At 44.9% G+C, this 12,076-nt stretch overlaps 1 protein-coding gene across 1 annotated transcript in view; it reads right to left on the reverse strand.

Moving 5' to 3' along the window:
- Positions 1-6,838: 6,838 nt before the first annotated feature.
- LOC122539713 (junction plakoglobin-like) overlaps positions 6,839-12,076 on the reverse strand; it is a 28,079-nt gene continuing 22,841 nt past the window's right edge. Inside the window, exons 12-14 of the mRNA XM_087977711.1 lie at positions 11,034-11,070; positions 9,863-10,050; positions 6,839-8,075 (exon numbers count right to left, since the gene is read on the reverse strand). Coding sequence (XP_087833837.1) covers positions 9,887-10,050; positions 11,034-11,070 — 201 coding nt within the window. The 3' untranslated portion in view covers positions 6,839-8,075; positions 9,863-9,886. The remainder of the gene's footprint in view (positions 8,076-9,862; positions 10,051-11,033; positions 11,071-12,076) is intronic.

Raw genomic sequence — 12,076 nt, forward strand, 5'->3', positions numbered from 1 at the left:
GCAGCAGGTCAGGCAGCATCCAAGGAGCAGGAGGATCGACATTGTAGGCATTGAGGTATTCCTGATGAAGGGCTTATGCCCGAAACATCGATTCTCTTGCTCATCGGATGCTGCCTGACAGGCTGTGCTTTTCCAGCAACATACACTTGGCCTTAAGAATCATCCCTGGTTGTCCTGAAGAGATGAACTGTCTTTCTGAAGTTAGTTCGATACAATTTGGCTATCACATTGAGCCCATTCAAATGGCCGTTAAGAGTCAAACATGGAGTTGTTAAGAGACTGGAGTCACATATAGGCCCAGCAGAGGTGAGGACAACAGGTCACTTTCCCATGAAACTACTTGGGTCAGTTTCTCTAATGATCAGACAGCTCAGTGGGTCACATTCACTGATCCCAGGCTTTATTACCAGCTTCTTTTTTAAAGAAAACTATATTTTAATTCTCCAACTGCCCAAAGTGTGTCCTGAACTCTATTACTAGATTAGTGCCAACCGAGTGAGAAACAAAAACAGAGGTTGCTGGAAAAAGCTCAGCATCTGTGAAGAGAAATCAGAGTTAATATTTCTGGTCTGATGACCTTCCTCAGAATTAACAGAGTGAGTCCTTATTCCCACACTTTTCCAGGGTTTATATCTTGCTCTGGGAAGTATGGAGCAGAAAGTGGAATCCAGACAGACACTGCCACAACTGCACAAGGAGAACGCTGCAGGGTCACAGATGCCTTTTGGTGAGACAGAACATCAAAGCTCTACAAGCACAATACTGCAGACACTGGCAATGGGAAAAAGAGCAGGAATTGCTGGAGAAACTCAGCAGATCTGGCAGCATCTTCAGGAGACTGCAGAGTTAATGTTTTGGGTGCAGTGACCCTTCTTCAGAACTCCAATTTCAAACAATGATGCACTCAAAATATTAACTGTTTCTCTCTCCATTAATGCTGCCAGACCTTCTGAGTTTCTCCAGCAATTTCGGTTTTTAAAGCAAAGCTCTGGCTGTTCTCTCAGGAGGATATAACAGATGCCATTTTATATGGTCTGAACACCCCCACTGGGTCCTTCCCCCTCCTAGCTCCCACCTCATTGAACCATCAATATCGTGTGAGATCATGCGACACAGAGCCATTGGCCCTGGGTGGGAGACACCTGCCTGTGAGGGAGCAGATGTGGGGCCTTTGACCCTAGCTATCGCTGACAGCATGGGAGGGTTAATGCAGGGTGATCTAGCTGGCTCTGAACTGGGACAATGTGATAATTAGTGTCTGAAGCAGAATGCAGTCTTGACTCTGCCCCGAGGCAGCAGCTGAGACTGTGTTCCCCTCTTCGCTAAGGACGTGTCAGAGTAAGCACACTGCACTGACTATGTACTGCTCTATTCAGAGACTCTAACAATGCTCGCCTTTCTTTCCCTGTTGTAGATCACTGTGTTTTATTGCTCTTTCTCGTTGGGTCATTGACAATCGTACGTATTGATTGAGAAATCTGTGTAGGCAGCCACGAGGTATGAAAATTCTTGTGTTGTTATAACATCTCTGATCTCCCAATGCACCTCTGGTTACAATTATCAGCTTCACTGAACACCACGGAGCTCTTTCTCAAACTGCAGGGCCAAGGCAATACAATTTTACATTCACCGTGTCTGGTTATTGGCATTTTGAGGGTAGGGCAATGGTGAGGATCAGCATGGACTTGTGGAAGAAGTGGGCACAGACATTTTACAGGGAGGAAGTTGGAGATTTGGGAGGGTGGGGTTGTGTTTGTAATAGCACAGGGTCTTTTCAGCAAGGTGAATGATTGAAGAGATGAGGATAGGACCAGTATAGGCTGAGGAAGGGCCATTGGGTGGTGCATTGTAATACAAGGGTCAATGAACATATCAGGATTCAACTGTAAGAAGACAATTTAAAAATGAGTCACTTCCATCGAATCAGAGAGGATGAGGAGCATTTTCTGCCCAAGGGTCAGGAGTCTTTGAAAGCTCTGCCCCAAAGGAGCAGATGTCATCTCTCAGCCTCCAGGGAAAACAGCCCCAGCCTATTCAGTCTCTCCCCATAGCTCAAACCCTTCAACCCTGGCAACATCCTTGTAAATCTTTTCTGAATCCTTTCAAGAGGGGAGAAGAGTTCACATTTTGGGATCATTGGAATCTCTTCTGGGGTAGAAGTGATCAGTATAAGGACAAATTGTACCTGAATTGGAAGGGGACTAATGTACTGGTGGGGAGATTTGCTAGAGCTGCTTGGGAATATTTAAACAAATAAGATAGGGGTGGGAAGAGACTACTCTGTAAGATAGTGAGGAAAGAGATTAGTCTGAGACTGGTACGGTTGGAAAAAAGGAGCAAGTCAAACAGTCAGGGCAGGCAGGAACAGAGAACAAGGTAGGACTAATAAATTAGTGACAAAGATCACATGGAATGTGGTATCAAGACCACAATCATATTGAATGGAGTAGTCTCAAGGAGCCAAATGGCCTACTCCTGCTCTTAGTTTGTGTAGTCATACCCAATACCTTCAGTATTTTCAGTCCCCAACAAAATAATTCCTGGATTTTCTCAGAGCCGAAATTGGTATCAGAGGTTTCAAACTGACTCTCTTCCCCATGGTCTTCCTGTTCTACCTCATCGTTGACTGAGTGAGAAAACCAGACGTTGTAGTCAGTTACACAGCAGGATAGGGAATGGTGCTGGGGGTGGGGGTGGGGGCGGCAGATGGTGCTACTGAGTGACAGTGAGAGGAAGCTGGATTAACATCATAATTGGCAACAGGCAGCAATTCACAACTCAGGATTCACCAGTTTCACTGAAGACATTTCCTTGTCTATCAGAATTATCTACACCTTCAGGTCTGATGAAGAGTCTAGATTCGAAATGTTAGCTTGCTTTCTCTCCACGATACTGCTAGACCTGCTGTGATCTCCAGCATTTGTTGTTTTCAGTTGATGGTGTTTCTGATGGATAGAGCTGCTGCAATGCAGTCAGGAAGACAACAGTCCAACCTATAGGCCTGAATGGATCGCACACTGGCTTAGGGAACGTATCAGTGGACCTGAAATGAGTTGGAGGGAGATGGGAAAGTAACAGCATTTGTGTAATACTGCAGAATCGAAATGTTGCAAATTATTCATTTGACCTTTAAATCTGTAAAATGTTGGTACAGAGTAAAGTACTGAGTCACTTCACCATTATACACCTCAATTCTTAGCATTTGCCACAAAGGTGTGAATCCTGCAATTAGTAGGTAATCTCCATAAGCAATGAGCTGAGATGGTGATTTGAGGAGTTGATGGGTACTTTGTTACATGTTTATACTTGGCATGTAGCTCTGGCCCTAAGACAAAGAAGGATTTGTTAAGACCCATGAGGCTATCTACTTTGTGGATACTGTATTCAACTTTACAGAACACTGACAGCTGCCAACTGAACATAACACACAAACCATGTGCCAACAGGGCTGCCTAACACTTGCTGGGAAAGGCAGAGGGGATTGTGAACAACTCCATGAATTGAGAATCTGATAATTACTGCACAATGGGATGGTTCAGCTAGTGTAACAACAGCAGGCGTCAGAGATCATGATGATGCTGCAGGAAGCTCAGTAAACAGATGGCAGAGACGACAGATAATTATGAAAAGGGCGAGAACCCAGGCAGGAGTCTCTCAGCTCAGGAGGTGACCATTTGACCCATTGAGTTTGTACTGGCTCTTGAAACCTTTTCCCTTGCTCTTCCTCCCCACAACTCTGCAGTATTCTTTTCTTTTATTTATTAATTCTTTTTAGATTATTTTCCACATCTCCGCCCCTCGCTCCTCCCCCCACCCCCAGTGAGATCAGCATAGAATTCCCCCCAGCTCAACAAGTCCACACTGACCCTCTGAACAGTATCAGAGAGGAGGAAGAATCATCCGCCGACATTTCCGCCACCTCCAAACAGACCCCACCACCAGGGATATATTTCCCTCCCCACCCCTCTCCGCCTTCCGCAAAGACCGTTCCCTCCGTGACTACCTGGTCAGGTCCACGCCCCCCTACGACCCACCCTCCCATCCTGGCACTTTCCCCTGCCACCGCAGGAACTGTAAAACCTGTGCCCACACCTCCTCCCTCACCTCCATCCAAGGCCCTAAAGGAGCCTTCCACATCCATCAAAGTTTTACCTGCACATCCACTAATATCATCTATTGTATCCGTTGCTCCCGATGCGGTCTCCTCTACATTGGGGAGACTGGATGCCTCCTAGCAGAGCGCTTTAGGGAACATCTCAGACACCCGCATCAATCAACCAAATCGCCCAGTGGCTCAACATTTCAACTCCCCCTCCCACTCTGCCGAGGATATGGAGGTGCTGGGCCTCCTCCACCGCCGCTCCCTCACCACCAGACGCCTGGAGGAAGAACGCCTCATCTTCCGCCTCGGAACACTTCAACCCCAGGGCATCAATGTGGATTTCAACAGTTTCCTCATTTCCCCTTCCCCCACCTCATCCTAGTTTCTAGCCTCCAGTAACTCGACCTGTCCGGACTTGTCCGACCTGCCCAGCTCCTTTTCCACCTATCCACTCCACCCTCTCTTCCCTGACCTATCACCTTCATCTCCTTCCCCACCTACCTATTGTACTCTATGCTACTCTCTCCCCACCCCCACCCTCCTCTAGCTTATCTCTCCATGCTTCAGGCTCTCTGCCTTTATTCCCGAGGAAGGGCTTTTGCCCGAAACGTCGATTTTGCCTGTCCTCGGATGCTGCCTGAATTGCTGTGCTCTTCCAGCACCACTGATCTAGACTCTGAACAGTATCACCCAAACGTATTCCCCTACCCTATTGCTCTACATTTATTCCTGACTAATGCACCCAACATCCCTGAACACTATGGGCAATTTAGCCAATTCACCTAACCTGCACATCTTTGGACTATGAGAGCAAACCCACACAGGCAGTGGGAGGATGTAAACTCCACACAGGAAAGGGACAGTTGGAGAGAATTCATTCTCATTAGTTTGCTGATCATTCGAGGCAATGCTTCAGAGTGTGGAGGCTCACAGCAGCCAATCCTGATAAAATGGTGCATTCAAACAGCACAGAAATCGAGAGACTCTGCACAGAACACAAACAGTTAGATTGCTGACTTATTTTCCCGCCTCAGGGGACAATTAGTGGCAAAGAACTGGAGCATGAACTCTGATTGGTGAAGGGCACTGGGCAATGTCAAGCTTGAAGAGTCATTCAATTACTATTCCTTCAGACACAGCCCCTGCTCCCTCTCGCTGACGCCAAATCAAAGGAAAATACGTTTCTTTGACACTGAGCAAAAGCTCAAACTCAGGAAAAACTAACTGGGCTTATTGCTGCTTACTTCAACATTTGACAGTGAACAAAAGATTTCGCCACGGTTTCAGATTTATTTATTTCATTCACTTGTGGGCGTCACTGGCTAGGCCCAGTATTTATTGCTCGTCCCTAGTTGCCCCTTGAGAAGGTTGGGGTGAGCTGCCTTCTTGAAATGCTGCCGTCCACCTGCTGTAGGAAGACCCACAATGCCCTTAGGGAGGGAATTCCAGGATTTTGTCACAGCGACACTGAAGGAATGGCGATATATTTCCACCTCAAGATGGCGAATGGCTTGGAGGGGAACTAGCAGGGGGTGGTGCCCCCATGTATCGGCTGCCCTGCTTAACTGTAGTGTCAGGCTCTATTGCTCAACACTTACAAATTAAGGGTAAAAATCAGCCTCCTACCCTTATTACAATAAGAATGTTGCAGTGATAAATGAGATTTTCAAGCTCCGTGAATTTAGCTCAGTTTGGGCTGAGCTGGTGTAATCATAGAGTCATAATCGTACAACTGTCCAGCATGGAAACAGATCCTGCAGTCTAACTGGTCCTAAGTAAATTAGCCCTATTTGCCAGCATTTGGCCCATATCCCTCCAAACTATTCCTAATCATATACCCATTCAGATGGCTTTTTAACATAATTGTACCATCCTCCACCACTTCCTCTGGCAACTCATTTCATATACAGAATTTCTGTTTATTTTCCTTAAATGAACTCAGGTCCAGAGATACTTGAAACTAAAACAGCAGAGGCAGTCAGCTGTGCATGGATACTGCTCAGTTTGTCTCACTTCTCATGTGGTCACTGCCTTTGTCTCTCCCCTTTTTAAAAGTACGGCTAGTTCGACTTTTTTTTCCTCCAAAGTTCCAAAACAATGCAACAGCTTATAAAACAGTAACTACTACTCCTAGAATTCAAGGAAATCAGCTCCAACACAAAGTACCTGAAAAGCTGCAGCTCTTAAGCCACATTTTTTTCCCCACCCTCCATCTTTGAATACCCAGCATCCTAACCCCATCCCCCCTATCAAAAACTTATTCATCAAGTTTGGGAAGACCATTTGGTATTAGTCTGCTCAATTGTGGATTTGTAATGTGTTTTTAAAAAGAGGCAGTGGTGATGTGGAACCCAGTCTTCCAAAGGGAGTGGATAGTGGAGCTCCCAAGAGTCAGAATGATAAACTTCTTTTAGGTTTGAACGTCAAGGAACATGGAACTGAAGTGGGCAAATGGAGTGCAGGTACACATTAGCCCAGATTAAAATCTAACAGTGAACAGGTCTGAGGGCCTGAATGGACTGCTATTCTTATAGAGATCTGCCCAATTGTAGCAATATTTTTTGCTCAAACATGAACATCTTTCCTCAGAGACTGAATGATTGGGTAAGGTCTATAAAGGGGTACACATACAGGAGTTATGATCAAATCAAAATCTAGTGAATCAAAGAGGTCTTTTCCCATTAGTTTTTATTCTTGGTTTCAGCTTTTTCAAAATGATCACAAAACAAGACAATCTGTGGTATATTGTTTTTAATTTGCTTTTTACAAAAACTTAAAAGTTATCAAAGTTGGTTGATTGAAACCATGCACTGTATGAATGACCTGCATCACCATACAATTTACAAAGAAAAACTGCAGTTAGTTCAAAAAGCTGTTTAAAATGGTTACAGCAGAAAACCACACAAAACACCAGCCACCATTAATAGAGAGATCATTAAATCAGGATTGACAAAAGTATCAATACATACTCTTCCTAACTGCCTCATTTATGCACATCACAGAGGGACTCACAACCACAGGCTTTACTGCAGATCAAATCCAGACATCTCTGCTTCCCCCATCACCAGCCAGATGGACTTATAGCTTGGTTTTAAAGTCACGTGCTGACTCCCCACATTTATACCCTTACTGAAGCCACTACATATTGGCTAAGACCAAACTACAGCCCATTGAATGGGTGAGATGCAGAACTACTGAGCGAACGGTGGAGTGAAGGACTCAGAGGGAAACAAAGAAATGCTCTCAGTATCACTCACTGCTCATTAAAAATGAACGACCACTGGTTCATCCACCAAATTTGCTTTAATTAATTCAACAAAAAAAACTCTGATCATGACTTATTGATTCATGGTCTCCCAGGAGAATAATTCCCTCCCATCTGCAGGCATTTGAACATCAGCAAGGCAAGTGTAGATTACATATTGAGAATGGAAGTTTCTTTTTGATGCTTTTAACGGACCCCTTGGGGACTGGTCCAGAACAATTAAAAGCTCACCAGTCACGTGCAAGCAGATATCTTCACAGCCACTTGCTCAATAACCTGCACTAACAAAAGAGAGAGAGAGAGAGAGAGACAGACATTTTATGTAACATAACCCTAAAATGTTCTAAAATGAGAATGAAACTGGTTTAAAAATAAAATAATGCTTTGGTAATTTGCAGCTTTCACAGCCAGGAAAAGGGAATTTCCAAGGGAAGATTATTTCCCCCCTTTGAACATCACATTCTAGAGAAGCTGGTTAAACAGAACAGAAACCTTCAGACAGATTGGAGTTGCTCACTCAAATCATTCCTGATACCAAATATTTCCTCAATTAGTCCCATACTGAAAGGCTTCAGCTTCGAAATGCTTCCCACAGGCTTTCCTCGATGAGTGTTAGGCACTTCTGTCAATATGCAAGTCTCTGCCACACACAAACTCGGTTAAAAGCAGTTTTGCTGATCCCTTCAGAACCTCATCTGCATTTCAAGGCTGTCAAGAGAAAAATTACAGTCACAACCAGAACAAAAACCATTCATGAGAAACCTCAACTAATCTCCTCAGTAGAGAGAATTCTCAGCTGCTGGGTATTTACTCATCATCTGTCATCCACAAACCCATCACCCTTGTTATTTATTGTGCATCCATTCACATCCAGATGTTCAATGTCTCTTCCCTTCAATCCAGGAGATTATCATTGTTGCAGTGTGTCTTTGTGAAGGTGAAGGGTCCATCAACATGAGATGGTGCCTCACCGAGTGCAAGTTCTGGAACGATCAAAAATATGAGCAGCCTTGTCGCTCTCTCTCGACCCCCACCTCCCCACCCCAACCTCAGCACAGTGCCAGGCAGTAAATGGCAATAGAAACACACCATGTCTGATGGGGATTGATCCTCAGACCAGGAGGTACAGAGTATCTGAGCTGATTTGTTGACAAAGGTGTTGAGTGATGTTAGCTAGTGGCTGAGTGGAGATCTTCAAGAAATCATGCGGTCAAGTCCCAACTCAGAGTCCTGAATCAATAGTCTCAGGCAAACCCTGCTAGGGCCATATCGAAGCACTGTCTGTCTAAGGCACCATCCTTTCGGTGAGGAATTAAAGCCCCATATCCAGCTGTGATCCTGCAGCCACTAGTTCAAAAGGGATTTTGAACTTCCACCCATTCCCGACCTCTCCAGGGGCTAATAATTATCCCTCAAATCACAACCAAATAACAGATTACCTAGCTACTCATAGCACTGCTCTTGATGGATCTTGCTGCTGCCTCCCCTACATTACACAATATGACTACATTTTAAAAATACTTTACTGGCTTTGGATAAAATGCTTTGGGATGATGAGAGGCCATAACAGACAACTTTGTAGTTTCATCCTTTGAGATGAATCTCCCAAATGTCAGCCCCACATTAAAATGATTCAAAGCACTAAGCATAGATCAGTTAAATTTAGGAAACTTGATCAGCCAGAGTTGGTGCCTGCTCCCACACATTGGTAAGTTTTATTACAGAAAATTTATATTGCCCCAAAATGTCATAGAAGGATTCAGCACCATTTGCAGGAGACCATTTGACCCATCACATCATTGCCTGCTCTTTGAAAGGAGCTATCCAATTGGTCCCACATTTGTGAACATGAATTTTCCAAGAGGAGGTAGAGGCCGAGTGGTATTATCACTGGACTATTAGTCCAGAAAGGAGAAAGTGAGGGCTGCAGATCAGAGCTGAAAATGTGTTGCTGGAAAAGCGCAGCAGGTCAGGCACCATCCAAGGAGCAGGAGAATCGATGTTTCGGGCATAAGCCCTTCTTCAGGAATGAGGAAATCCGGAAGAAGGGCTTATGCCCGAAACGTCGATTCTCCTGTTCCTTGGATGCTGCCTGACCTGCTGCGCTTTTCCAGCAACACATTTTCAGCTATTAGTCCAGAAACTCAGTTAATGTTCTGGGGCCTGGGTTCAAATCCCACCATGCCATGGCAGAATTTGAATTCAATAAAGAATCTGGAAATAAAGAGTCTAATGACCACCGTGAACCCATTGTTAAAAACAATCCATCTGATTCAGCAACGCCCTTTAGTGAAAGCTACCACCCTTCTCTGGTCTGACCTACATGCAACTCCAAACTCTCAGCAATGTGGTTGATACTTAACCATTCTCTGGGCAATACATGCTGGCCTAGCCAGAGATGCCTACATCACATGAGTGAATAAATAAAACTACAAATGAAACCAATTTAACATTTTGCAAAAATTGCCAGAATTCGACTAGGTGGCACTCCTTACCTTGTGGAATGATGCTTGTGAGGTCTAGCATCGATACAAATTCATAGGCTCATCCGACACCATCCCACGTCTTTCCATTGAGTACAGTCCATCAGGACCATTCATCAACTCATGGTCCATATCCAACTCGCCCTCTTGATTTCGATAGTGCAGGTCTGTCTCCCCCTCAGTGGGTGGAGGGAGGAATGCTGTTCAAGCAAGGTGCATTTTTCAAAAGAAATGCCACAAATGAGTCAATGTTATCAGAGTTCATCCAATATCCGTTCAATTGAGAAATGTCATTACCCTCCCTTTCCAATGGTTTTGCTCCAATGAATCCATTTGGCTGCCTCTAACTGCCGAGCTGCTCAGAGCCTGTTCAGGAGTATATTAGTTCGTTCAAGTCTCTGAACCACCGCCAACCCATAGAGCTAAATGCAGAGAGAGACTGGCAGGTTCAGTATAAATGCCAGACTCCCTCAGTCTCTGCAGCACATGGTCCCAATAGTGTCTCACAGAGCAAGGGAGGGGCAATCAATACTTCCTATCACCCCACCCTTTAACAAACAGCACCCCAGTCACACCATGAGAACAGTACACATTATAATGTGGAAGTGGAAGTGTTATTGAATCAAACAGAATGCTGGAGAAACTCAGCCCATCTGGCAGCATCTGTGGAGAGAGAAAGAGTTACTTCTTTGAAACACTACTTCAGAACAGAAGGGGTTCTAAAGAGTCATGCCATATTCAAAACATTAACTCTTTCTCTTCACAGATGCTACCATATCGGCTGAGTTTCTCTAACCTTCTGATTCAGACTTCCAGCATCCCCAGTATGTTGCCTTTGAGTCAGTCCTATAACTGAGGTATAAGTACTAGACCATAGGGCTGTTCGCTCGTTAGAGAGAAATGACTGGTGATGGTCACCATGTCTCAGGTGTTGGGGAGAGGTTGAGATGGAAAATCCTTCATGGTGACCTCAGCTGGTGCAGGAATTAAACCCATGCTGTTGGCATCACAAACCAGCTGTCCAACAACTGAGCTAACAGACCCCCAGAGATATTAGTGCACAAATGAGATATAATTGTGAACAGATAAAGACCACACAGACTCGCTGCTGGGAATCAGGAACCTGGAGCAGTTTAAGTGAAATTCTTCAAACGATGACTTGACTGTCATTCTTTACACTTACCATCGTGATAGGAATCTGCAACCATCAGTCGCTCAGCCTGGGGAGGATAAAGTGCAAGCATTACCAGAAAGCGTATATCCTCAGCCATTACCCCAATAGCTTTATTCTCCATGTTCCTTCTCTGGCCCTAACCCCTACGCCCCAGGTTGCTCTGCTTTAGCGACCTGTTAACTTGTTCACATCACCTGGTGTTGTCTGGTCACACGCACCTCATGTGAGAACAGTCATGCTCCTTCTACAAAAAACCCTCCAATACCCTGCACCCATTCCCCCTTACCACCTCTATTTATCCTGCCCTAGGAAGCTGGACGTTCATTACACAGCAAGATTTCAAGGTAGCTTTTATTATCAGCAACTCAGTCGCAGAATTTCCCAACTCAGTCAGGAGTGAGTCCCATCTCTCAAGTGTCAGCCCTTCACTGGGGTGGAGACCCACGGCCACCAGTTTCAAGATTATGGCTGATCTGACTGTGGATTTACCTCCAATTTTCTGTCCCCCTTCCCCTCCCACACTCACCAACTGCCCTCAGTTCCACTTCAGATCCAAAATCTGTAACTCCGTCTCAAACATATTCAGTGACCCACCTCGGTTTCTAAATAAGAGCAAGGGAGCACCCCGGTATCCTGACCAGCATTGCATAAATCAATAATGAATTATCTGGTCATTGTCACATAGTGGATGGTGGGATCATGCTATGCTCAATTTGGCTTGCGCCACACATGCTGCATTGCAACAGCGACCACACTTCACTGGCTGTAAAATGCTTTCAGAGGTAGAGATTGTGAATGGCATTATAGAAATGTACATTTGCTAGTCTGACATAGACAAGTATTGAAAGTTTCAGGAACATCCACCTCCCTCCCATCCCCTAAACTCTAGAATCTGACAAAAGAAATGGCTTTCAGACACTGGTGCATAGACTCAAACAACTTCTAGATAGCAGGGTAGAATTGAACCCATCATGCTGCTTCACTGTCACACAACCCCCTCTAACTCATTCTCTCAAGACTATACAATTCTTTTTTGTTCTAAAAGGGGATGA

The sequence above is a fragment of the Chiloscyllium plagiosum genome, unplaced genomic scaffold (genome assembly GCF_037043375.1).
Source record: "Chiloscyllium plagiosum isolate Xiang-an unplaced genomic scaffold, Cpla_swu_hap1 HiC_scaffold_32, whole genome shotgun sequence".
Classification (NCBI taxonomy): Eukaryota; Metazoa; Chordata; class Chondrichthyes; order Orectolobiformes; family Hemiscylliidae; genus Chiloscyllium; species Chiloscyllium plagiosum.